The sequence below is a fragment of the Sorex fumeus genome, unplaced genomic scaffold (assembly GCF_029834395.1).
Source record: "Sorex fumeus unplaced genomic scaffold, SorFum_2.1 ptg000024l, whole genome shotgun sequence".
NCBI classification, from domain to species: Eukaryota; Metazoa; Chordata; class Mammalia; order Eulipotyphla; family Soricidae; genus Sorex; species Sorex fumeus.
The window spans coordinates 23803465-23829740 of NW_026606081.1; the positions used below are offsets into that span (position 1 = coordinate 23803465).

A 26276-nucleotide genomic window follows, 5' to 3' on the forward strand; every position below is an offset into this window, starting at 1 on the left:
CCCTGCCCCCATTCCCATCTCACACTGCCCCTCATTCCAGTCTCTCTGTCTCTGTCTCTCTCTTTCTGTGTCTCTCTGGCTCTGGCTCCGGCTCTCTCTTTCTGTGTCTCTGTCTGTCTCTCTGTCTCTCTCTCTCTCTCTTTCTTCCTCCCCCACCCCAGTCTCACTCTCCTCATTTCCATCTCCCAGTGTTAGTTAATTGAGAAACAGCTAAGGTTGGGGGTAGCAATTACACATAGGTGAGGTAGCATGATCAACATATGTAAAGCCCTTCCCTCAGGGGAAGCTTCTAGGACAAAATCTCCTGCAAGAAGATCTGCCCATGGATGGAATTCCATCTAAGGCATAATACTTTCCCCTTTCCTTGGTTCGGGTCCATTTAAAAAGTCAACTTTACTTCTTAAAAATCTTTCTAGTCATTTTGCGTGGACACAGTAAGAGATATATTAAGCTTAAAGAGTCACTCTCCTGGGGGAAATCTCACTATAGATCCCAGACCACAGTCCTCAGACCAGATTCCTAACCCCTGCAGGGTCATAATCCAGTTACTTCTTTTTCGTGGCATGATAGAGTCTGTCCATGACTCTGTGCTCTTAACTTATTGTAAGTTTGATGATGGTCGATGCTGGGGTAGCTTACCCTGGGTCCGTCCAAGTCCCTTGCTGAGATCCTTTGGGGTGCTAGGAACTAAGGGCAACTGAGGGTTAAGTCAAGTAAATATGACAGAAGCCCAGGAGTAAAGATTATCTGGAGTCAATTAACTCTCAAGTAACAAGAGCAAAGCATCAACTGTCTTTCTGTGTCTATATAAAAAGAACTTTTTTCTAAGTAAACTGCAAAGGACATAAAAGAAAGAGAAAAGCCACATTTCACTTGCATATGCAAAATACAGAGTCCTTAGAGAAATCTGACTTACAAGGCATAGGGTCTGATTTGGGGGTATAAGTGATTAACAGATAAGGAAAACAGAGCATAAAGGAGAAATTAAAGATAAACACAGGGGAATAGGAGTGCCTGGGAGCACTGTGCTGGGTGGAACTTAATAAACCGAGGCTCCCTGTGGCTGGGGAGGGGGGAGAACAGAACAATGTTATCCAACAGGTTGGTTTTGGTTTTGGCTCAGGGCTCACTCCTGCTTTCAAGGGACCATCTGGGGTGCTAGCGTTTGAATCCCCGTGAGCTGTGTGCAAGGCAAGCACCTTACCCCTCGTACTATCTTTCCAGTCCTAAAACAGAAGTTTTATAATAATGCCTTTGTGTCGGGAAAAAGACATACACATATGTGGTGTGGAGTACATATAGGTGTGAAGGGGAGATTATTAATTTCACTAACTTCTCTATAATATTTAACACCTATACAAGTTTTTCTATCTTCTAAAATTCCTTTTTTGTGTTTGTGTGTGTTTGGGGGGGGGGGAGTGGCACGCCCAGTGATGCATAGGGGTTACTCCTGCCCAGGGACCATTCCTGGTGGTGCTCAGGGGATCCTATGGGATGCTGGGGATTGAACATGGGTCACTGCATGCAAGGCAAACGCCCTACCCACTGTACCATTGTTCCAGCCCCTCTTCTAAAATTCTTAAAACACACACACACAAATTCAAACCAGGGGCTGTTACATTTTTCCTAACATGAGACTTTTGTTTGTTTTATACAATGCCTGGATAGAATCCGTGGCCTCATACACGCAAAAGTAACTTGCCCTACTGCTGAGCACCAAATATGGGCTTTCACAGAAGGAAAATGAAAAAAAAAATAGTGATACAAGAAAAGATGTTAAACTCATTTTAGACAAAAACTTAAAGAAATAATATCAGCTGATAAAAACCTAAGAAAAAAATTATAAAAGTTTTTTTTGTTTTTTTTTTTTGCTTTTTGGGTCACACCCGGCTTTGCACAGGGGTTATTCCTGGCTCATGCACTCAGGAATTACTCCTGGCGGTGCTCGGGGGACCATATGGGATGCTGAGAATCGAACCTGGGTCAGCCGCATGCAAGGCAAACGCCCTACCCGCTGTGCTACTGCTCCAGCCCCTAAAAGTAATTTCTTGATTTCAGACCTAAATATAATTATTGTACCTTTTTCTTTCTTTCTTTCTTTCTTTCTTTCTTTCTTTCTTTCTTTCTTTCTTTCTTTCTTTCTTTCCTTCCTTCCTCCCTCCCTCCCTCCCTCCCTCCCTCCCTCCCTCCCTCCCTCTCTCTCTCTCTCTCTCTCTCTTTCTTTCTTTCTTTCTTTCTTTCTTTCTTTCTTTCTTTCTTTCTTTCTTTCCCTCCCAAGAGTGCACAGGAGGCCCTTGGGCTCCACTGGCAATTCTCTGCCAAACGAGACTCTTGGCCACCCCATCCAGTGGTTCAGCAGGGTGCCTGGCGTCTGCAGGCCCATCCTTGGTGATGGCCAGTGGTCTCTGGGATTTCACAGAGGGAAATGTCAATTCCCTTGCAATGCTTGTGAGGCCACATGGTGCAGGGAATTGAACCCAGATTAATTTGGTTATTATTTTGTATGTCTTTATCTTGAATATAAGATATTAATGCTCTAAAAATGGTCTTCTTCCTAGCTAATGACACTAATCCATTTAGCATTAGGGTACAGGATTTCTCCCGAATGATAAACTATGCCCACCATGTTAAGAATACAAAATAAACAATGCCACTATTTGACTAGGACATTTGTATTCCTTAAATTCTGAGTTAATAAACCAATGCTAGGTTCTTCCAATAACTTATTTTGAAATGAATTCTAAATGATTACCTCTGAGAATTCTTGTGGGTTTTTTTTCCCCCTGTGTAGGCATCTTTCAGGGATTTTGTTTTTGGTTTTGGTTTGGTTTGCTTTGTGTTTTAGGTTTTGGGCCACAACTTCTGAGTCTCAAGGCTTGCTCCTGGTTCTGTGCCCAGGGATCACTGAGGGTGGGGCCCAGGGGAACACATGAGGGGCGGGCAGGGACCAAACCCAGGTCGACTGTGTGCCAGGCAAGTATCCTACCTGTTGTACTGTGTCTCTTCAGTGTCACCTTTCAGTTTTCGATGATCAGTATTAATCAAGTAAGTGTCTGATGGGTCTAAATAAATGTTTGAAACGCTTCATCTCATCATTTCTGATAGGAGGCAGATATTGCTACTGTATTCCTGTGGACATATTTTCCTAAAATGATTTCTCACCTCCTGGAAGGTGGACCTGGAGATAGGGGCGTGTTGAAGGGGGCTAAGCATGACCACCTCTTGGCTGGAGTGCCACTTACGGTTCAAATCTCATCAGGGGTATTTTCCACCCCCTCAGAGTTTCGCCCATCGAAACCCATCCAGGCCCTTTGCTCTCCTCCCCAGCCTTGGATCTCTTGAGAGAAGGGCCGACTCAGAGGCAGAGCCCCAGAGGATTGGTAACCCGGCTTTGGGAAAATGCTTACCTAGTAACTAACATGCCAGATAAACAGACTCGTTGACTAACCAAGAAGACTCATGTGGCTCAGACTATTATATTGATTATTTCTTATGAGCCCCAGATAGCTGTCTTGAAACTCCCTCCCCCCCCCCGGGAAGAATATCAGTTTAACTCTAATTTTATCTTTTTATTGATTGAGTGATTGATTGATTGATTGCTTTTCGGGTCACACCCAGAAATGCACAGGGGTCACTCCTGGCTCACGCACTCAGGAATTACTCCTGGCAGTGCTTGGGGACCATATGGGATGCTGGCAATCGAACCCAGGTCGCCAGCGTGCAAGGCAAATGCCCTACCCACTGTGGTATTGCTCCAGTCCCTAACTCTAATTTTAAAAATTGGGACTTTTACAAGTTGTTTTATTTTATATTGTTTGTATTTGCAAATCCAAAGTGTCTTGTTTTTATGCAGAAATGGTCGTGTCTGGTCAGAGAGATAGCATAGGGGGAAGGCACTTGACTTGCAAGTGACTGAGCCCTGTTTGATCTTTGACTCTGTGTAGGGTCCCCTCAGCACACCAGAAATGATCCCTGAGCACAGAGCTAGTAATAAACTCTTAGCACAGAGCCACGAGCACAGCTGGGTGTGGCCTAAGACACAAAACCAGACAAACAAAAAGAAATGATCGTGTCTGTTAACAATTTATAAAGGAGAAAAAGAGGTATTTTAGCAGGATTTCTAATGTTCCTTAGATTAAATATCACCTATAAAAATCCATCCAAGTGAAACCTTAGACATACATGAAAGTAAAATAACGTCCTCTGAAAAAGTGAGATGATACGTGAATAATTTTATCTTATAAATACATCCCATCAGAGCAGAATCCATTTTATTGATGACCGTCAACATTTTTGTAATGTAAAATTTAGGAGCTCGCCTTGATATTAAATTTTAAACTCAGAATCATCTTTTATTACACCATCAATCTTTTATTTACATCTGATAAGCTTCTGGGGTTACTCCAAGAGGAGAATCTTAATGTGCTTCCTCCCAGCTGCCGCGTTTCACCTTCAGGATCAGTTGTTTACTTTTACAAATCTATAAGCCAAAGTATTTCCAATTAAAATGGAAATCATGTAAGATTATATTTTTCCCCACTTTGCATTGAAGTGAAGATGATGAACAGTATATATATATACATATATATACACATATATATATATTTATAACTTATCTCCTAGCCAAGCCCTTTATTTTCATAAATAGAGTTGAAAATTCTGTTCTTGTAATCTTCTGCTTAAATTCTGGGTCATACAAAGAAGAGATTAAGCAGAGTGACTCCAAACCGAGAATCCTGTAATTACCAAATGTCTGTTTAGGTTGGTGCTGGGTCTTCCTTTTCCTCTCTACTTCTAAATTGAGCAGAGAGTTTTCTGAACTACAAATTAAGAAAATCTTGGCTTGTTCAGGTCTGGTAAAGCAAACCGATTTAAGGCTGCTAACTATGCAGCGACCGTTTGTTGTGTTTAATCTAAGATTAGGCCTCGGTTTATTTATATATATGTTAAAAATCCACTAAATTTAGAGTGCTCAGGAGTTTTCAGACAGTTTCACATGGGACTTTCTCCTGGTTGTCTCTCTGATACTTTTTGATGGGGCAGGGGGGAGTCAAAACTTCAAATCTGGGGGCTGGAGAGATAGTATAGCAGGTAGGGCATGTGCCTTGCACACAACTCACCCCAGTTTGATCTCCAGTGTCCTGTACGGTCCCTTGAGTCCCTCTAAGAGTGATCCCTGATCACAGAGCCAAGAGTCATCCCTGAGCACCACTGGGTTTGGCTCCAAAACAAACAAAAAAGCTTCAACTTTTGACAAATAAAAACAGTTTTGGAAGGAACAGAAACGTGCAAATGGGCCGGGTAATGTACTCAGGAACTTCTAAAGGAAAGCATGTGTGTGTTTTAACCAATTTTCAAAGAGCCTTGGAATAATTCTCTAATGATGCACACTGAATGTGTTTTTACCACTGACCATCACCTGAGGGGATGGCACGTGACTCATTACCGGCCTGTGGCCTGTGTACGGAAGCCCCTTGGGGAGGAAGACTTGGAACTCCACCTCATTTCTAATTGGACTGTGGTGAAAATGAAGAGCAGCACAGCTGAAAGCAGGGCCAGGAGGGCTGCTGGCCTGTCTGTTGGTGTCCGCAGAGCTTTGCAGCCTCTTGCACTGAGACCGTTTTTATTACCCACGGGGGTGGGGGCGGGGTGGGGGGGCTGAAGCCGGGTCGTCACTCTGAGGCACCTGGAGGAGGACACGGACTCGGTTCTAAATCTGATTCTCGGAGGTAGATTGTGGTGGCTCATGTGGTCGTGGACCTTGAGCATAAAATCATTAATTGATGAAGGGCATCCACTTTATTTTATTTTTATAGCTCCGGTAAGTTGAAATCAATGTCTTGGCAGCCGTCGAAGTTGGGAAGCGTGGCTATGATGCCATGTTTTCCTGCCCTGGCTGTGCTAGCCTGAGGAGGAGGGCAAAGTGGAAGGAGAAGGCCTCAGGCGTCCCTGAGGAAGTTCCGGTTGCAGCTGGAGGGCAGATGGGAAGCAGGAAACGCACAGTATTTCCTCAGAGACTGAATGCAGGCAATGAGAGCCTTCCAGTACTACTCAGGGACGCGTAGGAAATAAAGTCACCTGAATGACTCACGTAGAGAGTGGTCTCAGCATAGTGGTGGCTGGTTCTGGTCTTCAGCTGCCGGAGCCCTGGTCGGGGCGGGGAGGGAAACTCAACCCGCTCCCCTCCAAGGGACCCCAGCGAGGATAGCCAGGCATAGGGGCAGGAGATTCTGCGCTGTTCTCTTCCAGGAGCTGGGTTTTATAGTCTCTGGGTCTTGGCCGTTGATGGGATTACAGAGGAACAAAGGCATGCGGGTCCCGGGGCTGAGATCTCCGAGCCTGCTCGGAATGGGGCTGAGCATCCTCCACCCAGATCCTCCATATTCCAGTAGGCAGGGGTCACACCCACCAACTGGCCCCCTGGCACTGTGTAATCCCATCAATGGCCAAGACCCAGAGGCTATAAAACCCCACGTGACATCTTATTATCTCATTCTACTTTGGACAAACTGGCAGGCTACTGAATGTAACCTGCCCACACGGCAGAGTCTGGCAAACTCCCAATATGCCAAATACCAGTAACAATGATGGGTCTCATTTTCCTAACCCTGAAAGAGCCTTGAATATGGCACTTTTTAAAAAAAATCTCAGGGCTAGGACGAAGGAGACGTTACTGGGGTCTGCTCAAGGCAATCGACGAACAACAGGATGGTCGTGATCGTGATCGTGAATGACTCACGTAGAGTAACCCCAAAATTTTGCTTTAGGGTCCTGAGATGTGACTTCAGTGTTAGCAGAGACCAAGCGTGTGAGAGATCTCGCGTTCAGTCGCCTGCACTGCATGACCCCTGGTGCCCTGGCGACCCCTGAGCATCCCTGAGTGTGGCTTGTATATTTAATTTTTTAAAGTTGATATCTTATTGTCTCGTTTTTATTTTGGAGAACCCAGCAGGCTACCGAAAGCATCCTGCCCACACGGCAGAGTCTGGCAAACTTCCCGTGTCATACTCAATGTGCCAAATACCAGTAACAATGATGGGTCTCATTCTCTTAGCCCTGAAAGAGCATTGAATATGGCTTTTTTAAAATCTCAGGGCTAGGAAGAAGAAGACGTTACTGATGCCAGCTCGAGGCAATTGACTAACAACAGGATGATCGTGATTGTGATCGTGAAAGTTGATTACTTCCAGCCAGACCAGGCTCTCATCTTTATATTTGCTCAATAACTGTCATCTCCGGGGCCCTGAGACTTGGATTTGGAAGATGGTGAAATTATTCCCGGGTGGCCTTTGGTACAGAGGGGCCTGTGCCCCCTCCAAAAGACACAGAGCAAAGAGTCCGCACACACGGAAGTCTCCACTGAAAGCTGCAGGAACAGACATGGCCCCCTCAGATCTCCCAACTGCCATGTCCTGAGTCTAGGCAGAGCTGTCTCGCTCTTGTCCATCCCATAGGTCACACAGGATCTGGTCGGCTGACTGACCAAATCACGGTTGCCCCTACTGGCCTGCAGATGCTGGCGGGCAGTGCGTGAGTCAGCATGGAGGTCACCACATGTCCTCGGGGTCACAGTGCATTTATTTTCCAGGTCGCGCAGGTACCTCTCTGCTGACTGACTTCATGTAAGGTCAGCAGCCAAGATAGAAACCAACTGCCCGGTGTCTCTGCCTCATCTCCATCGTCTGCACCTGTCCCATCCTCCTCGTCTTCTAGTTGCCTGTGCATCTCCTGGACTGTGGCGGGTGTTCCTGGACTGAGTCCCCATCCCTGAGCCCCAGCCGCTTCTGCTCTCTCATTGGTTGCACACTCTGCAATGAGGGTTACTAAAATAACCAATCAGATGGAGCTCACCCTGTGCAAATGAGGTGACCGGCCAGATGAGCAAATAGATCACCAACCCTTCTCCTAATAAGAAACGTTCTCCTCTGCACTGACCTTCCAGTCTCAGAGCTCCTGTCTGCCTCGCCTCCCCCACTGGCTTCTCATTGGCCCTCTGCCTGGTTTCGCCCACTGAGCTTTGCTCCTTCCCCCGAGGTGGCCCTCTCAGCTCTGCCAATACTTCAGCATATTCCTACGAAGAGGAACAGCTCAGTCGATAGGTTTGATCTGCTCTGCTGCCAGAATCCAATGACCCGTCACAGTTCTGGCCCATCTCCCCCAATAAACATTGTCCAAATGCTTCTCACTTGTCCAAAGCCTTGGCTGGCTGGCTGGCTTACGGACCCACTGCCCACCTAAACTCTGAAGTAAAACTAACCACGTTGCACCCCACCTCTGCACAACCTGAGCATGATTGTGTCACACTCAGGGGTGAAGACGGGGGACTGTGTCTTTCGTCACCACCCTCTCAGCTCGTCCTGTGTTTTCGACCTGTGGGGTTTTTGCTCATCACCACCGTCTCTACACTCATTCCCAGAATCCACACCAGTCCTTGCCGCTTTCCCTGAAGGCCAGTGACTTGAATGAGGTGCTACCTTCTCCACAGCCCACTCTCAATGGAATCACATCCCTTGTAAATGGACTCACACGTCAATTTTCATGCAACAGGGCTCCTCGCATCTGCCATCGGGAGCATCTCAAACTCGGTCATGCTGAGTTTGCAACTATGGCGGTTTTCACATTCAGTAAAGCAACTCATCAATTATCTCTTCTGTTGTGTCTGTGAGGTTTTTATTTATTGGCACAGACCACAATAAACATTCTGTAAAAGCCCAGGGAGTCAAAAATTTAAAAATTTTAAAATTAACAAAATTTTAAAAACTTGGTTTGGGTCACACGTGGCAGGGCTCAGGACTTACTCACTGGCTCTGTGCTCAGGAGTCTGGTGCCTTGCTGCTGCTTGAGCCAGAGTTGGCTGCATGCAAGGCAAGCACCAAAGCCCCTGTACGTCTCTTCAGCCCAGGGAGTCACTGTTTTAAACGTCGCAGAACAAAAACTCTCAGGGCAACCATTTCCGTCCTTGGGTATAGCCAGTACCGTCTATAAAGTAATGAGCTTGCTAGAAGGTTAAAGTGATGCTATCACTATGTATTGAATTCAAACATAATACTAGTCTCTTACAAAGTACTATTTTTATTTTTGCAAACTTAATTTTAAAAATGTAGATTCTTAGCTGTGGGTTTCATGCAAGCAAGCAGAGCAGAATTTTCCCATTGGCTATAGATTTCTGGCTACAGTACAGAAAAGCAGAAGCTTTCCCAGGGATAGAACCCCTTATAGGGTTTTTTTTAAGGGGGAGAAGGAGGGTCTTCTTTTTAGAAAATGAAAATTACAAGTACAAAGTTAGTCACAGGAATGTGGGGGGGACCCACACATTATCCAAGTCCTGGGTGTCCCTGCAAATCTGCCGCAGGTTTTCCTGGACAAAGCTTCCCAGGGCTGATGATTCCTGGAGACAAGAGAGATTGTGTTTTTTTTCCTTTTCTTTTCTTTTTTTCTTTCTTTTTTTTTTTTTTTTGGTTCATTTTGGAGCTATTCCTGGCAGTGCTCGGGGATGATTCTGGCTCTGCAATCAGGAATCACTCCTGGCAGTGCTCTGGGAGATCATAGATGGTGCCAGGGATCAAACTGGGGTTGGCCACAAACAAGGGGAGTACCTTTACCTCTGTACTCTCTCTCTCCACCCACAGATATTTTTAAAATTTTTTTTAATTAGTGAGACATCATGAGGTACAGTTGCAGACTTACAAATTTTTGTGCTTGTTTCAATTATACAATGATCAAACACCCATCCCTCCACCCACCAGTGCCCATTTCCCACAACCACGGATCCCAGTATCCCTCCCACCCCCATTCCCCCCATCCCACCCTGCCTCTGTGGCAGGGCATTCCCTTTTGCTCTCTCTCTCTTATTGTACTCCCAGATATTTTTAACAACAGGTTTCAAGAAGCCTGACAGATTTCCTGAGCTAGAACCTCCCAGGAGGTTCCCAGCCCTGGGAAGTTGGCTGGGCAATTCTCCTATGGAGCCGCATTTGGAAAACACGAGCCATTGTATAACTCCGAAGGAATCCATTCCACCCAGTCCCACCAGCACCCTAGCCTGCCCTAGTTGCGAGCCTCCCCAAAGACGGAGCTTGGTCTTTATGTATGCTGCACCTGAGGAAGCTCCGTTTCTGGTGGGGAGATTGCTCTAGTGGTACTGTGCGTGAGGCCCCCTCTATTCTGGGCACACCGTGACCCCTCCTCTGAGCCCCCTCGGGTGTGCTCTGTAAAAAGAAAAAGCAAGCTGTCTGTCTGATGGCTTTGGGAAGCATATAGGAGCGCACACACACACCTGCCACTCGTCCCTCTGTCCTCTTCAGACTCGGACTCCTTTCAAGACGTTGCTGTTTGCTTATTTTTTTGCATCTTGGGGACCACACCCGGCAGTGTATACCCGGCTGTACACTCAAGGGTCATTGCAGGCCCTGCTTAGGAAGTGTCAGGAATCGAACCCCCTTGTCTGCATGTAAGATAAGTGCCTTCCCTTCTGAACTCTCTCTGTTCATATATTCTTCCTCAATTTAAAAATGAATTTTAAAAACTTCCACTTCTTGGGGGGTGTGCATTTTTGATAACCTCCGAAGTCAATAACCACGGGCTACTTCCAGCACCACACGGTTGAGGCAGCTAATAAGAAAGGGGATCGCCAGGTCTCGTGTCTGTTTAAGAATCGTGCACACCCTAGAAGCCTGTTTGCATATCCCAGGAGGCTGTCTCCTTAGAATCCTTCCAATGCAATGTTTCCAGGATGCTGAGAGATGTCCTCCACCGAAATTGGGGTAATTCTGCCTCTAAAGTAAGTCCATCTGCTGTTGGCTCTCTCCTGGCAAGCCAGGAGATGCTATTTCAGTAAACAAACGTTCTGTAATGCTGTGTCGGCGCCAGCAGTAACACTCCAATATGAAACGTTTGATCTCAAGAGCTGAGGAAATCTATGTCATATTGTCCCCATGTTCCCTTTCTTAATGAGGACTTGAGAATGTGTTGTCCTGGCAGAGAGGCCAAGCCAAGTGCCTCCAACAGTGTTGGCCTGTCAGAACGCAGAAGCACTTGCTCTGGGCCCTCAGAAGCCCCGGTGGGAGCAGATGGGAGGTTTCTGGGGGAATGAATGAATCCTAGCTGTGTTCAGATCACCTTGGCGGGGAGAGAGGCGGAAGCTGCTCTTGTCTCTGGCTCCGCTTCTGTTGGAGAAGCGAAAGCCATTCTCCACCCGACTGATGGCTAGGACTCCGGGTCCTGGCCAGCTACTCACATCTAATTCACCAGCTCAGCATTCAGCAAATATTCACTCTCTCCCAGAGAAGTCACTTCACCGTCTCTGCTTGTCTTTGCTCTTTTGGGTCACACCGGCAATGCTCTGGGGCTACTCCTGGCTCCGCACTCAAGAATCACTCCTGGAAATGCTCGGGGGACTATATGGGATGCCAGGAATCGAAACCCGGTAGGCCACATGCAAGGCATACACCCTCCCCATTCAGGAGTCATTCCTGAAGGCACGAGCAAGGAAGAACCCCTGTGCATCGCCAACCCCCCCCCGTGTGACCCCAAAAGCCACCCCCCCAAAAAAAGGGGAAAAAATGAATTGGGTTCTCAGAACAGAGAAACCAAAGAAAGCTTTTTTTGGCCATGGTGATAAGTACTATGTAACAAATAAAGCAAATTGTTCCTTTATAATATTACTTGTGATTCTTGTTTATTTTCTAAATGTCACTGCACATCACTGTAGTAACTGAATTTCCTCAGTCATTGTGAAAACAAGAAATTTCATCAGATCTTTAACTACGGTCATTTTATAGTCTTTTGTCAATTTGCAAAAGTAGTACCCTGATGGTTTTACCAATGTGTTTGTCTTCAAGAATGTAATGGGAAAGATTGTCACAACCGTGCCACGATACTGGTTTATCATAAAACTGAACCGGAAAAGGAAGTCCGGGACTCGTGGGAGAAACTGGATTCATGACACTGTGCTCACAACAATCCAGAATTAATTACACCAGACTGAAAACACTCATGATGACGATTGCGATCTCAGGACTTTGGTCTGAAACATTATTGATTCTTTTATGTTCTGCCTTTTTCCAGGCTGAAAACACAGAACAGCCTTTCCCTCCTTTTTTTGGTGGGAAAAGAGTTTGGGACTCACGGGGGATGGGGTGGCACTCAGAAGCAAACCCCTTCTTTTTCCTGTTCAACTTGTCTAACTCAAATACCCATTTTTTCCCCTGTTTTTGGTTGTGTTTTTTTTTGAGGGGGGCTACACCCAGGGGTGCTCAGGGCTTACTCCAGATTCTGCTCAGGGATCACCCCCACCGGGGCTCAGGGGACCATATGCAGTGCCAGGATTGAACCCAGAGGAGATGCGTGCAGGATGAGCACTTTACCCGCTGGAGCGCCTTTCTGCCCCCCACACCCTTTCCTTAAAGAGGAGAGGAGAGTAAAGGTGCGGCGAAAGTGGGCTCGTGTACGGCGGGAAGAGGCAGGCGGTCCCTGTCCACAGGCTTCCCACACCCGCGGCCAGCACAGCTGCTGCAGTGACCACATAGTAGATAGCACCAGTGGGTCACGCAGAACAGATCTCTAAAATCCACCCGCCTTCAAGGTGGCTGCCTGAGAAGTCCCCGGGCCGCGTTCTTTCTAGTGAACATCACGACAGCAGGAGAGGGCCTTCCAGCCACTTCCTCTGCAGAGGACACTGCCTGGGGTCTGGAGGGCTGACGCCGAGGCGGGGACTGGGCCTCTTTCCACCTGCTCTCAGCCTCCTGCCTCACCCTGGAGGTGAGGAAACGAGGTGGGGGCCACTTCGGACCAGGAGGCTGCGGCCCAGGGCCAGACGGGCAGGAGGTGAGGCGGGATGGGGGAGGGGCAGCACAGGGAACTAGGAGGCAGTGCCCAGAGCACCCCCGCTGGGATGGCCATCCTGGGGCCAGTGCTCACCGGTACCCCCAGGCTGGGCCTGGTGGGTCTCTAGGCTGGTCCAGGAGGTAAGGCCCAGGGGCTGTGTGTGTGTGTTGTGTGTGTATGTGTCTCTGTGTGAGTGTGTGTGCAATTGTGTGAGTATGTCTCTGTGTGAGTGTGTGTAATTGTGCAAGTGGTGTATGTGTGAGTGTGTCTCTGTGTGAGTGTGTGTTTGTGTATGTGTGCGAGTATGCGTATGAGTGTGTGTGACTGTGTGTGTCTGTGTGAGTGTATGTGCGTATAATTGTGTGTGTGATTGTGTATGTGTGTGTATGTGTATGTGTGTGACTGTGCATGTCTCTCTGTGAGTATGTGTGTAATTTTGTGTGTATGTGACTATGTGTTTGTGTGAATGTGTCTATGACTGTGTGTGTGCACAATTGTGTGTGTGGCTCTGCGTGTGTGTGTGTGTGTGTGTGTCCCCAGCTCTTTAGAATACCCTTCCTGGCCCTGTAGGGTCCCCACCCTCCCACCGCCTCCCACCTCAGTGCTCCTCACATCCCCCTCGTTAGAAGGAACTTCAGGCTGCACCTCTGTGAGTTTGGAAGATGGTACCACCCCAGCCTGGGGCCCAGAGAGGCAGTGGGATGGTGCTGCAGAGACCAGAGAGGGCAGGTACACAGAGACCTGAACCCCGGCTTGGGGGCCAGGCACGGTGCCCCTTTCCTGGGTAGCCCTGCTCCCCAGTGAGAGATTGGTGGTCTCGGGAGGGGAGTGAAGGGTCTCCAGCCCAGGCCACCGCAACTTGGCAGATTCTGTTTTGAGGCCACACCCAGTGGTGCTCAGGGCTTACTCCTGGCTCTGTGCTCAGGGATCCCTTTGGGCCGACTTGAGGATTCTTTGTGGTGCTGGGAGTCATTCCGGCTGACCCATGTTTGAGGCAAGTCCCTTCCCTGCTGTACTCTCTCTCTGATAAACATCTTCCTAGCACATTCACGAGGCCAGACAGAAGGGCGGGGGGGAAGACAGTTCCCTCCATGAGTTCCTACGGGGAAACACAGGACCAGAAAGACAACATGGAGGTTAAGATGCTGGCCCTGCACGTGACGGACCCGGGTCAGGCTCAGCACCACGCAAGGGCCCCTGAGCACTGCCAGGGGTCACTCCTGAGCGCACAACCAAGAAGAGGCCCTGACCACCACCCGACCCACCACCCATCAAAAAAGAGGAGAAAATTTGAGCTACACAAAAGAACGTGCAGAGAGAGGCGAGGCAGGACATCCCTGCTTTTAGTTTCCCTGGAATCAGCTCTCCCAGAGGGAGAGGAGGGGGACGCAGCAAGGGGAGCGGGGACTCTGACGTGGACCCAAGAGATGCTGGAGGAGGGAGCAGGGAAAATTCTGGATGGGGGGCTGGAGCGATACCACAGTGGGAAGGGTGTTTGCCTTGTATGCGGCTGACCCAGTTCGAGTCCCAGCATCACATAGGGTCCCCCGAGCACCACCAGGAGTGATTCCTGAGTACAGAGCCAGGAGGAACCCCTGAGCATCACCGGGTGTGACCCAAAAAGCAAAAAAGAAACTTCCGGATGGTCTTGTCTGTCCCTGAGAATGACCGCGCCCCCCCCCCGCCCAAAAGGACAAAACAGCCCATGCTGGTTAGGGTTGGGGGGGGGGTGGGGGGTAGAGGACCCCCAGACAGTGCTGGAAGGAAGGAAAATCCAGCCAGTGTCCAGTGTCAAGGGACAGTTTAGAGACGTCACGAATGTTGCAGAGACCCACCTTATGACCCAGCAGTTCCACCCCAGGTACCAACCCTCTGGAAGCCGAATGTGCACTCCTGTGTGCTGCAGAGACACTTCCAGGAGCTGACACCTGGGGAGCCACGGGGCACCCGATGGAATGAAATAAATGAGGATGGAGCAGGTACACGCAGACTGGGGGAGCCCCACCCCCACCCACGGTGCGGGCCCAGTTCTTCCTAGCGGCCCGGCAGGCATGGCTGAGCTGTCTCTCTCTGCAGAGGAATGTAATCTCTCTTAGTCCCTCAGACTGGCCGTGAGCCGAGGGGCTGAACGTCTCATTTCAGCATAGCTTGAGCCGCAGAATTCCCATCACCCCAAGATCCTGGGAGCCGGGCAGGGGGCTGCAGTCCTGAGTCTGGACTTGGTCTTCAGCAGGAGGACAAAGTTCACCCACTTGGATGACCCATGGAGAATATCGTCCGCTGCCTGGGGGGTTGTGCACGGCTGCCTTGGCCCCTGGTGCTATGGCTGCCCTTGGCCTGGCCTGTGCATGGTGTTACTTCCCTCCGCTGAGAACATCTGCTCCACACTCAGACAGACCCACAGGCTGGCACATGCTTGGCCGGACAAGCGCCCCACAGGGTGCGCTGGGCCCAGCCCCTCCGTCTCCTTCATCCTTGTCCGCGCGCCGGCCAGGAGTGGGGATGACAGAGGCATGCCCGCACTCCGGGCACAGATAGCAGCTGGGCACGTCTGCCTGTCGCCTCTTCCTTTCAGGAACTGACCTCTCCCCCCGAAGCAGTTCTGGAAAGGGCCAGGCTGGGGCCAGGCCTGCGGTGTTGACGGGGCCCAGGTGAGCTCCATCAGACACTCTCATGGGCAGGCCTGGCAGGGCAGCGGAGCAGTGCCCTCCGCGGCAGGGAAAGGAATCTTCCGGCCAAGGATCCTAGGGGGGATTCTGAGCTCTGTCCAGCGCCCTTCTGAGGTCTCCCCTGGGATCTCCCGACAGAAATTCCCAAGAGGAGAGGAGGTGTCCCCGATGCTGCTGTAACCCAGGCTGGGACAAGTCTGCACCCGGAGTCCCAAAACGTAGAATTGGGGCTGGGACTGGGTAAACCCTGAGCACTGCCAGGTCTGGCCCAAATACCAAAAGTGAAATTAAAAAAAAAATTAGTAAAAAGTTCTGGAAGTTGATCTCTGTCGTGTGGGCCACAGGGGACAAAGATGTTACAGTGTCATCTCAGGCCCCAGGACAGGAAAGCTCCAAGACCTCATTACTAAATATTTTCTTGGACAATACGAATGGTTTTGGAATAAGTCATTTTGGCTTTTTCCACTCTGGAGGAGTCTGTGTTCTGTCTTGAACGCGTATTTCTCTCTCTTTCTCTTCTTTTCCCTCACATTTATCTAGGTGAATTTCTTTAAATAAAACTATTTTTCGTTTCACTGAAAAATTAAGCAGATCAGTCATTTTGTGGCTGGCGAGACAGCACAAGGGTTGGGTACTTACTTGCCTTGCATCTGGCCAACTTGGGTTTGATCCATGGTACCACATATGTCCCCTGTACATCAGGACTGAAACCTGAGCACAGAGCATGGGGTAAATTCAGCACAGCATATGTGTCCCTCCCATAAAAAACAAAAATTATTATTTTTATTTATTTATTTGCTTTTTGGGTCACACCCGGAGAAGCACAGGGGTTATTCCTGGTTCTGCACTCAGGAATTACCCCCTGGCGGTGTTCAGGGGACTATATGGGATGCTGGGAATCGAACCCGGGTCTACCTGCTGTGCTATTGCTCCAGCCCCTAAGAAAATTTTTTAATAAGTCATTTTTATTCCTTTTAAATTGTACAAAGTAATATACTAAGAGTGCTCCTTCAGGTAAATCCACATTCTCCTGCCTGCCGATATTTTTTTTATAACCAGGATAATGGTTTTTCTCATTATGTTTATTAGCATTTTACAAGTTGCTTATTCATTTAGGAATGATTTACTGAAGGGTAGCTTCTGAACACAGAGGCAGGTCAACGCAATCCTACACTGATTGCAAATGCTTTATTTTTATTTCATACTTTTTTTTCCAGGAGGAGAAAAATGCATAGTTATAGTATATCTGTAACAGAATTTCATACCCAAGACAGAAGGGAACAGGTCTTGGGGGGAGAAAAAAAAAGAAAGAAAGAAATCACAGCCAACTGTCCCCCAGAAACCAGGTCACAACTGCCATGTGGGGCTTCTGCCTGTCGCGGGGTGTGATGAGTGTTAGCTTCCTGGCAGACGGCGCAGCTGAGCTCAGCCACGTGGTGGTCCCTGAACAGAAGGTCACACCACCCCCCCATGCCTTTCTGACCCCCCAGGACTTAGCCAAAGGCTGGACGGGGATCCACCCAGCACCCCTCCCAGCAGACCGAGCAAATAAGCCGCGTCTGCTGGTCATCCCTGCTCCCACCCATTAGAGAGACCCTCACTCCACAGAATAAAGAAAGAACCAACGCAGACGGTGTGACGGTCACTGCTCCAGTGAAGACATCTGGGAGGGCTTTCCTTCAGAGGGGATGAGAGTGTGGAAGGCAGATGGTGGCTGAGAGTCTTCTGTCCCCGACCTGGAGCTGGTGCAGAGTGCAGTGTCCACAGGACGGAGAAGGCTGCCGTGCAGGGGGGCTCAGAGCCAGCACGTGTCCCCGCCCCCATAGGGGGCCCCCTGAAAACCTTTCCTTGGCTGCCGGGGGCTTTGCTCTTCCTGCTGGGAGGCAGCAAGCCGCTGTCCGCGGGCTATTTTGGGCTGTCTGCTGTGGTCGCTGCGGCCCCGGCTGTGCGCCCCTGGCTTTGCCTCCGGCTGTACGTGCTCACTCAGGGGGAGTTTGCTCAGAGCCTCCAGAAAAGGAAACCAGCCTCGCAAGGACGGTGGTTTCGGTGCTCGGCCTTGCCCAAAGTGTGCACTGAAATAAAATCTCTAGAACTTTCCAAAAAGGTACTTAAATTTAACTTTGAGACCCTCCAAACTGCTTCCTTATTTTCTTTTATCCTCTTTACACTATTTATTATTGACATTTTTAAAAACCACTTAGTTCGTTGTCATTTGGGTAAGAGCTCAAGCCCACTTAACTCCCAGGACAAAGACCAGGCTTTCTAATGAGCAATGGTTCTCCCCTATGAAATAAGGGCTTTAAAAAAAGGTGGGTTTTGTTTGTTTGTTTGGGGTTTTTTGCTGTATAAACCTTTAAAATATAAAATCAGAATATTAAAAAAATTGCTTTTGCATCCAGCATTTATAAAACAGATTTTGCTTTCAAACTACAGATAGAAGAACTAAAAGAAATTAAAAGTGCCTATTATCCATTTGGAAGACAAGAGCTTCTTTCTATTGTGACTTTTCTCAAAGGTAGGGCTAGGACCACCTCTACTACTCAGACTGGAACCCCCGAAGCCCCTCACTCCTTTACTGCCTTTAACAACTTTGGGGGGAAGAGCTGTGAGACCTGGGAAGGGACCCCTTTCACACCTTGGAGAAACTTTCCACTGGAACATCAAGTATAAAATCGCTCCCAGAGACTGGTCAAAAATAAAGGAAAATTAACGTTCATCCATTACACTTAGAAGCACAATCCACCAGGAATCTTTTTCTGAAGTTCAGAAAAAAAGGTGGTTTTTCCAGTGAGTTAGAGAGTAAATAAGTGGGCGCATCTATTTTTGTTGCCTGAGGCCTGCATTTCAGAAAATGCTTTCAAAAGTCACATCCTGCCACAATTAACAGCCAACTGAGCATTCTTGGCCTCTGACCTATAAATGAACATATGAAATCTGCGACTTGCCAAGATACTGAAGAGGTTGTTTGAAAACAATGACAAAGCTGGTTAGAACTCTGCAGACGGGCAAAGTAGCTCGTTGGTCGTCGGCTGCATCCAGTGAGAATTTATATGACCCTTTTAGAACAGTGGATGAGCATGGACACCCATTTTCCTAATGAAGAGGTAATTTCTCAAAATATTGAGAGGAATACAACTCTCCCCTGGACGGCAAGAGGCAGAGCGCTCAGATTAAACTGAGCAACACTTCAGTCTGTCTCCACCAGTTTCACCTCTGACCAGGTGAGCATTGGCAATGTTCTAGAAAATATTTCAAGTGCTGACTCAAAGTTGAATTTATTCCCGAATGCCCTTTTGGCCTCATGCCCTCATTTTATAAAATGAAACAGACACTGAGCCAGGAGCCAAGTGTCCTGCTCAAAATATACCTGAGTACTAGGGCTCAGGTCAAATACTCCAGGTGGTGAGTAGCCGCTAAGCAGCGCTGTGACCCACCTACTTGAACGCTGAAGCGTTACTACGACCTTCTAGGGACAAGATGAGAATATGGGTGAAACTGCCCCTGCTCCATCAGGCGTCCTGGTTCTGATCCTTTTCCCTTCCCCAGGCCTTCTTTCCTACATCTGATACTTCTCTTTTGTGACTTGCTCCAGCCTAATTTTTTTCCTAAGACATAGACCCTAAAAAAGGAAACTAAAGAACATCGGTTCATCTTTGGAGTTTAGTATTTACGCTTAGAAATCTGAATTCCGCTCTCGACGAACGACATCCCGTCTGAACGACTTCAAAGTTCAGGCACTTTGGATGAACCCTTGCCTGCCTACAGCTCTGGATGGACCTTCCCAGAGTCTCTGCAATCATCTTCAGCGTTATCAGCAATGCTAGTTTTTTCACTCTGTGTTCACCTGACTTGAACAGGAGATTTTCAAGGGATCTTGAACCATACAAATTAGTCCAGGTCCGGGAGGAGAACAAGATGGAAACCCAAGCTGACTAGAAGTCAGCAGGTTAGCTGAAATGAAGTGCCGTCTTGGCAGGTCTTCCCTGCACTGGTCAGAGTGGCTGCTTCTGGGAGTCTAACTTTGTAACTCTGCTTGACCAAAAGGCAAAGGATCAGGCCTGTAAACACGGCCAAAATCCTTGCCAGGGTTCGCCATGAAGTAGGTGTTCAATGGTCACTGAAGACTTGAAGGAACCACTGTGTAGCAATGGGCAGAAGGAATGGGGACATGAAGGCCGCAGCAGCTGGCCTAACTCCGGCAGATGAGGGTCAGATCCAAAAGGAAATCCGTCCTGCGGAAGCTGAGAACAGCTCAGGAGAGTTCCACGGGCCTCAGAGGAGCCAGAGCTGACTTGGTTCTCTCTCTGACAGCGATAGTCAATGAGATAATGTGTGTGTCTAAGTGTGAGTGTGAGAGTGTGTATGTGACTGTGTGACTGTGTGTGAGAGTATGTGGCTCTGTGAGTGTGTATGTGTGTGAGAGTATGTGACTGTGTGTGACTGTATGTGACTGTGTGAAGTGTGTGAGAGAGAGTATGACTGTGAATGTGTATGTGTGACTGTGTCTGACTGTGTGACTGAGTGTGTGTGAGAGTATGACTGTGTGAGTGTGTGACTGTGCGTGTCAGAAAGTGACTGTGTGTGTGGCTGTGAGTGTGTATGTGTGTGAGAGTATGTGACTCTGTGAGTGTGTATGTGTGTGAGAGAGTATGTGACTGTGTGTGTGACTGTATGTGACTGTGTGATGTGTGTGAGAGTATGGCTGTGTGAGTTTGTGTTACTGTGTGACTGTGTGACTGAATGTGTGTGAGTATGACTGTGTGAGTGTGTGACTGTGTGTGTGACTGTGTGTGACTGTGTGTGTCAGAAAGTGACTGTGTGTGTGACGGAGTGTGTATGTGTGTGAGAGTATGTGACTGTGTGAGTATGTGTGTGACGGTGAGTGTGTATGTGTGTGAGAGAGTATGTGACTGTGTGTGACTGTGACTGTGTGATGTGAGAGAGAGTATGACTGTGTGAGTGTATATGTGTGACTGTGTGTGACTGTGTGACTGAGTGTGTGTGAGAGTATGACTGTGTGAGTCTGTGTGTCAGACAGTGACTGTGTGTGTGACTGTGAGTGTGTATGTGTGTGAGAGTGTGTGACTGTGTGTGTGACTGTGTAAGTGTGTGAGTGACTGTGTGTCTCTGTGTGTGCGCGTATGACATATACACACATTCTATAAGTCGTGGCTGTGTTTGATCGGCGACAGCCCAGCCACTTGACCCAGTGAACACAGACACAGCCGGGAACCATCTCACATTCTCAAACCAGTTTTGAACTTTATTCTGGGGAATCCAGCTGAGGAGACCCTCATCCACCTGCCACCCGCACTGTGGGGGACTTCCTGCCTTTTCCCCCACTCCTTCCCCTTCTCCTAAACAAAATCTTTTCTGAATTTGAAGCCAAACACTTGACTCTGTCCCCTGGGCCCCTCAGGACCCTGTGTCCCTTATGGATGCAAGTGGCTCCGTCTGTGCCTGTCTCCTCTCAGCTTTGTGCACAGGAAGTCAAGTGATGTGGCGACCTGGAGAGTTTTTAAAGATGCCTGGTGTTATTGCAGGCAGCAGCACCGTGGGGGCGGGGAGGGATACAAATGGGGTGCACTCCCAACGTGTGCATTCCGAGAAACTATTGCCCTAGAGGAGGAGGACGAGGAGGAAGAGGTGGACGGAGATGGGGGGGGGAGGAGGAGAGGAAGGAGGAGAAGGAGATGGAAGACGAGGAGGAGATGGAAGAGGAGCAGGAGGGTGAGGGAGCTACAGCAGGTGACTGCAGGCAGGATTTATGAATGGAAACTGGGGCAGGCTGACCTGGGGCTGAAGCCCACCCCTCCGCTCCCTACGCTGTCCTCCTGCGCTATTTATAGGAAGCAGCGAGACAGCGGGAAAGATCACTTACTCGTGATGGGGTCTGAAAACTCACTTCCTCTGTGTCTGGGACCTTGGTCTCTTCCCCTGAGGTGGGAGCAGTGGGAAGGACGGGCTCCCCGGGAGCCCCTTTAGGGAACAACACCAGCCCGAGTCGTCCCCACGCCTCCGCCTTCAGACGTGGCTCAGCTCTGCTGCTCGGGATGTCAGTGCGATCATGACTAACGGGTAAAAATAAAACGCATTACATAAGGCGCTTCGAACTCCTGCTGCCAAGGGAGGCTGGACCGAGAAAACAACAGGCATTCTCGGTGACGGTGTGGCCGACACTTCCAATAGCTGGGACGGGGCGACGGCGCTTGAACTCGTGGCAAAAACTGTGTGAGAACAAAAACCTTGGTAAAGACAGTCTGATGGCCCTGAAGGGACAGTCCTCTGACTCCCGGAGAGCTCTGGGCCAAGATGGAGACCCAGTCCCTCATTCCTGGCGCTCAGACAACCCTGTTTCATCCTGATAGGAATCCGAAATAGTTTCACAAGCAACAGGTTCCCAGCTCAGCCCTGGCCCCGCACAGCACAGACGTCTGCACCCGTGATGCGGAACCCAAGCAATGTCCTCCACGCAGCTCCTGCAAAGGAAGTTGCTGAGAAGGGGGCAGGTGAGGAGGGCAGGGGAGGCCTCTTCTCTGGGGGTGCGGCCACCCTCGAGGGGGAGTATGTCACCTCACACGTGTCCCAATCACTTGAAGATGAAACGGGCATCATTTTATCCCAAGGGGGCCTCTGTCTCTAACAAGCCACAAGGGTGAGAAGAGAATTCAGTGGCTCTAGATGACCTCTCTCCAACACACACGTCGAACGATACATTTGGGGGGTGGCTCTCTCGACCTGACCCTTCTCTCGAAAAGTCCATCTCTTGAAAGTTTTTTTTCTTGGATTGATATCCAGAGATGCTCTGGGGTTACTCCTGGCTCTGAACTCAGGAATTATTCCTGGTGGTACTCAGGAGACCACCTGGGATGCTGGGGATCGAACCCGGGTCGGCCGTGTGCAAGGCAAACGCCCTCCCCCACTGTTCTATTGCTCCAGTCCCTCTTGAGAGTTCCTTCCGAAAGGAGAGGTCTCCTGCTTATCTCTCTGGCTTTCCCTCCAACAATTTTTGGGCCCCCAAATACACGGGCACGGGAAGAAAGGGTGACTTCCACGGCTGTCCTTGAGTGCAGGTTAACCAGGAATCAAGTCAGGGCAGAGGCGCAACCCAGAGGGGTCCTGTGCTGGCCACTCAGTCTGTGTGACCTGAAAGGCCTCTCCAGGCCCCGCTGAGTGTGTGGCTCCGTGCCAGCAGCACCCCTCCCATTAGGAAGACTAACAGAGATATTTGTGAAGTTGACTTCTGCGCGCATACTAACACACAGGGGTTCCAGCTCCTCCGGGAGCCCTTCTCTGTTTTCAAGAGAGAGCCCTGCGCTAGAAAGCAAAACAAAACCAGCCCAGGCTCCTGGGCTGAGGAGCTCCACCTCCTCAACTCCACCACGAAGCCAGACCTCTCATTCAATGGCTTCTTTGGCTCGTTAACAGAAGGATGTGTTGGGAATGGTGACAGTTCAAGGAATTTGCTAAAGCACTGTCAGAGGGGTGGGGAGAAGAGGCTCTCAGGGGCGCACTTGCTGCTTTCCCAACAACAGGGGGCTGCAGTCACTCATTTCTCTCCCTTGCACCCCAGAGACCAGCATCGAACCAGGCAAACTGAACGTTAATTCAAAGGGCTCGGTTGCAAAAGAAGGACTATGCCTCTGACTTTCCTAATTGTCTCAGTTATTCCTGAAAGTTCTACGTCAATGGGAAGCAAGGACAGATGCACCTGACCCAAACAGCATCTATGAGCTGCTCGAGGAAACCTCAGTGATGGGTTCCTCATCACCAAAGGAGAAGCCAAATGCTACTACAGAAGTTCTGGTGACTTCCCGGCTACCAGCAAGTTGACAACCAACACCCAGGCAAACTCTGGTTCACAAGACCTTATCTCTTCCGCGAGAAACTGTTTGAGGACCAGTCACTTGGGCATTGCTTCAAAAGGCACATTTATTCCAGTGGCAACGTAAGTTGAGAAGGAGAGAATAGCAATCAAAACAAAAGTAGGGTGGGTTTGATGCATACATTAACATCAGTCGGAATCCGGGGTCCACACATACCACCGGCTCAAGCCACATGTTTAACCGGAGTCCCTAGGGTCCAGCGATTCACAGTTGTATCGTGACACACACAGGCTGTCAGAAAACACTGTTTTTCAAAAAAAAAAAAAAAAGAGGCGACGCAAACTCACAAGCAGCTCGCCCTGAGGTCCAGTTCAAGTGTCTGCAATGCAGAAGTCTGCACATTTCCAAACTAGGTGACAAAGAACATTCAGTGCATATCACAGGCTTTGATAAATTATGGGGGATGGGGGGAATCTCTATTACTACCTAAAAAAGAGCTGAGAAACAGTTCAAAAGAATTAACTTGTGTTCACATTCCATGCATTTTCTAGCAGGCGAGGCTCTGGGATGGCATCTTGGTGTGCCCGGTTCACTGAACTGACACTGGACAAATCCCAGCCTTCCTGAGACAGATGCAGAAGGACCCGGGGGTTTTCGTATGCTTGCCCGTATCTGTACTACACTACCAGAGGCCCAGAGGACTGGACAGTGGAATTGATTGGGGGGGGGGGGGGGGACACAGGGGAGGGGAGGGAAGAGTTGGGGACATTACACGTGGCCTGGCTCAGAAGTTAACAGGTCGGAGCAGACTTTTTCCCCGGGGGATGGAAGCCCTCGTTGACCCCTTCCTCTACCGCCCAAAGCCGCCCAGACGCCACGAGACCTCCCGGGTCGCCTTCCCCTTCCTCCCCCGCGGTTCGGAGCACCCTCCAAACCGCGAGCAGAGTGGGAAACACGGCCCACCGGGGGAAACAAAGCAAGCAACCAAAGGGACCCTCCCCAAGAGAAGCTCCCCCACCAAACGGGCGGGCCGGCAGCCTCGAGGGGCTCGGGGCTCACTTGTTGCGGGAGCCGTGGCCGCCGTGGTGCAGGAACCTCCTGATGACCAGCGCCAGGCACGCGACCAGCAGCAGCATGTAGCCCACCGTGCCCGAGAGGGTGGGCGCGGCGGGCGGCGCCTGCAGGAACTGGCGCAGCCCGTCCTCCACGTAGTGCGCCTGGTCGTAGATGCTGAGGAAGGTGAAGATGTGGAAGAGCTGGTGGCTGTGGCCCACGATGTCGAAGCGGCCCGGGCGGAAGCGCTCGGGGATCTTGCTGACGTTGAAGAAGGCGGCCACCACCAGCCAGAAGTAGCGGCGGTAGAAGCGCGCGAAGAGCGCGGGGTTGCGCGCGCGCAGGTCGAAGAGCCAGCTCTCCAGCATGATGGGGCAGGCCATGCTGAGCGGCATGACGAAGACGAAGGTGCGCAGCGCGAACGGGTAGGCGCACCAGTCCGTGCGGCTCTTGCAGCAGGCCACGGTGCAGGCCACGGCCAGCACGAAGGCCACGGGCAGCACGAGTGCGCGGTAGGCGGCGATGAGGCGCGTGCAGTCCAGGTGCCAGCCCAGGCGCTGCTGCACGTAGGGGGTCATGACGCGCGCGTCCAGCAGGCGCAGGCCGGGCAGCAGGTAGTAGTAGTAGGCCACGGTGCTGCCGAAGCCGTAGTAGCTGATGGACGCGTAGTCCAGGTAGAAGAAGGCGGCCCGCAGGCGCAGCGACAGGCAGCTGAACACGTGCGCCGTGCAGCTCATGGCGAAGGTCAGCAGCACGCCGGACGCGTAGCACCAGAGCGGCAGCAGCCCCGGGTGGTGGAAGGGCAGGTCGCCGCCCGGGAGGAGGAGGCGGCCGAAGCGGCCGAGGAAGAGCAGCAGCGGGATGAAGTGCGTCCAGAAGTTGAGCGTCTCGTTGGTGGGCTGCAGCACCGAGGCCAGGCACTGCTGCGCCGTGCAGGGCAGGCGCCGGTAACCCGACAGGATGAAGCACTCCACGAAGTCGTCGGGCACCTCGTCCCAGCGCAGCAGCGCGCGCGCGGCGGCGGCCGCGGGGTCCCCGGCCGCGGCGGGCCGGGGCGGCTCAGGCTCGGGCGGCGCCCGGGAGCCCGCGGTCCCCCGCGCGTGCAGCCGGCGCGCCATGGGGCCCCGCGCGGCCCGGGCGCCGCGGCAGGTGCCGGCCGAGCCTGCGGGAGACGAGCCGTGAGCGCGCGGCGGCGGCGGCGGCGGCGCGACCGTGACGGGGCGTCGCGCGCGCGCGCGGGCGGGCGGGCGGCGGGGGCGGGGACGCGCGCGCGCGGGCGGGGCGGGGGCGGGCGGGGCGGCTCGGGTTGCGGCCCCCGCGCGGCCCGTGAACGGTGGGTGGATGCGCGCCGAGGGCCGAGCCGCCGCCGGGCGGGCGGGCGGGCGCGCGCGTGCCGAGGCCGAGGGGCGGCGCGGGGCTTCGAACCCTGACCGCCGCGCGCGCGCGCGTTCCAGAGGACACTGGGCGGCCGCGTTCGCGGGGGGCGGGGGAGATGCGCCTTTGGGCATCCCCGGAAACCGGCCGGGCCGGGTACCCCACCCCCGGCGCGCCGGGACCTGGCGCGGCTCCCCGCAGACCCCCCGACCCGCGCGTCCGCGGCGCGCACTGACCTCCCGGGGCCCGCTCCCGCGGGGCCGCAGCTCACCCATCCGCGTGTCCCGGCGCGGCCGCTCCCAGAGCTCCGGGAAGCGCCGGGTCCTCCCCGCGGGCTCGGCGCGGGCTGTTCAAAGCCTGCGGGCTGCTGCGGCAGACGCGGGCGGGCGGGCTCGGCCCGGGGGACGCTGGACCCAGCGCGGGGCTCGGAGAGCGAGAACACCCGGGGCGGGGGGTGGGGGACTTCGCATGCTCCCGGCCACCGAAAGGAGGAGGGCGACGTGGGGCCGGCGACCGCGGGTGTGGGGTT

At 51.2% G+C, this 26276-nt stretch overlaps 1 protein-coding gene across 3 annotated transcripts; it reads right to left on the reverse strand.

The window, feature by feature from the left end:
- Nucleotides 1–20815: 20815 nt before the first annotated feature.
- PAQR9 (progestin and adipoQ receptor family member 9) lies at nt 20816–25506 on the reverse strand. Of its 3 annotated transcripts, none has more exons than XM_056114173.1 (3): nt 24380–25506; nt 21376–21565; nt 20816–21001 (listed from the first exon to the last, which is right to left on the reverse strand). In XM_056114173.1, exons 1-3 carry the CDS (start codon nt 25489–25491, stop codon nt 20927–20929), a joined length of 1377 nt encoding a protein of 458 aa, XP_055970148.1. In that variant the 5' UTR covers nt 25492–25506; the 3' UTR covers nt 20816–20926. The 3 variants fall into 3 exon arrangements, with proteins under 3 accessions (XP_055970148.1, XP_055970149.1, XP_055970150.1); XM_056114174.1 differs by having other exon boundaries at nt 20817–21001; nt 21400–21565; XM_056114175.1 differs by lacking the exons at nt 20816–21001; nt 21376–21565 and adding an exon at nt 23401–23624.
- Between the last annotated feature and the right edge of the window lie 770 nt (nt 25507–26276).

What these genes read in the sequence shown, in the direction of transcription:
- PAQR9 (XM_056114173.1), bottom strand. Translation starts at nt 25,491, where the DNA reads ATGGCGCGCCGGCTGCACGCGCGGGGGACCGCGGGCTCCCGGGCGCCG. An exon ending in GGCCACGGCTCCCGCAACAA is followed by an intron (nt 21,566 to 24,379) that starts GTGAGCCCCGAG and finishes TTTACCCGTTAG; the next exon opens with TCATGATCGCACTGACATCC. An exon ending in GTTTTCAGACCCCATCACGA is followed by an intron (nt 21,002 to 21,375) that starts GTAAGTGATCTT and finishes AAAACTCTCCAG; the next exon opens with GTCGCCACATCACTTGACTT.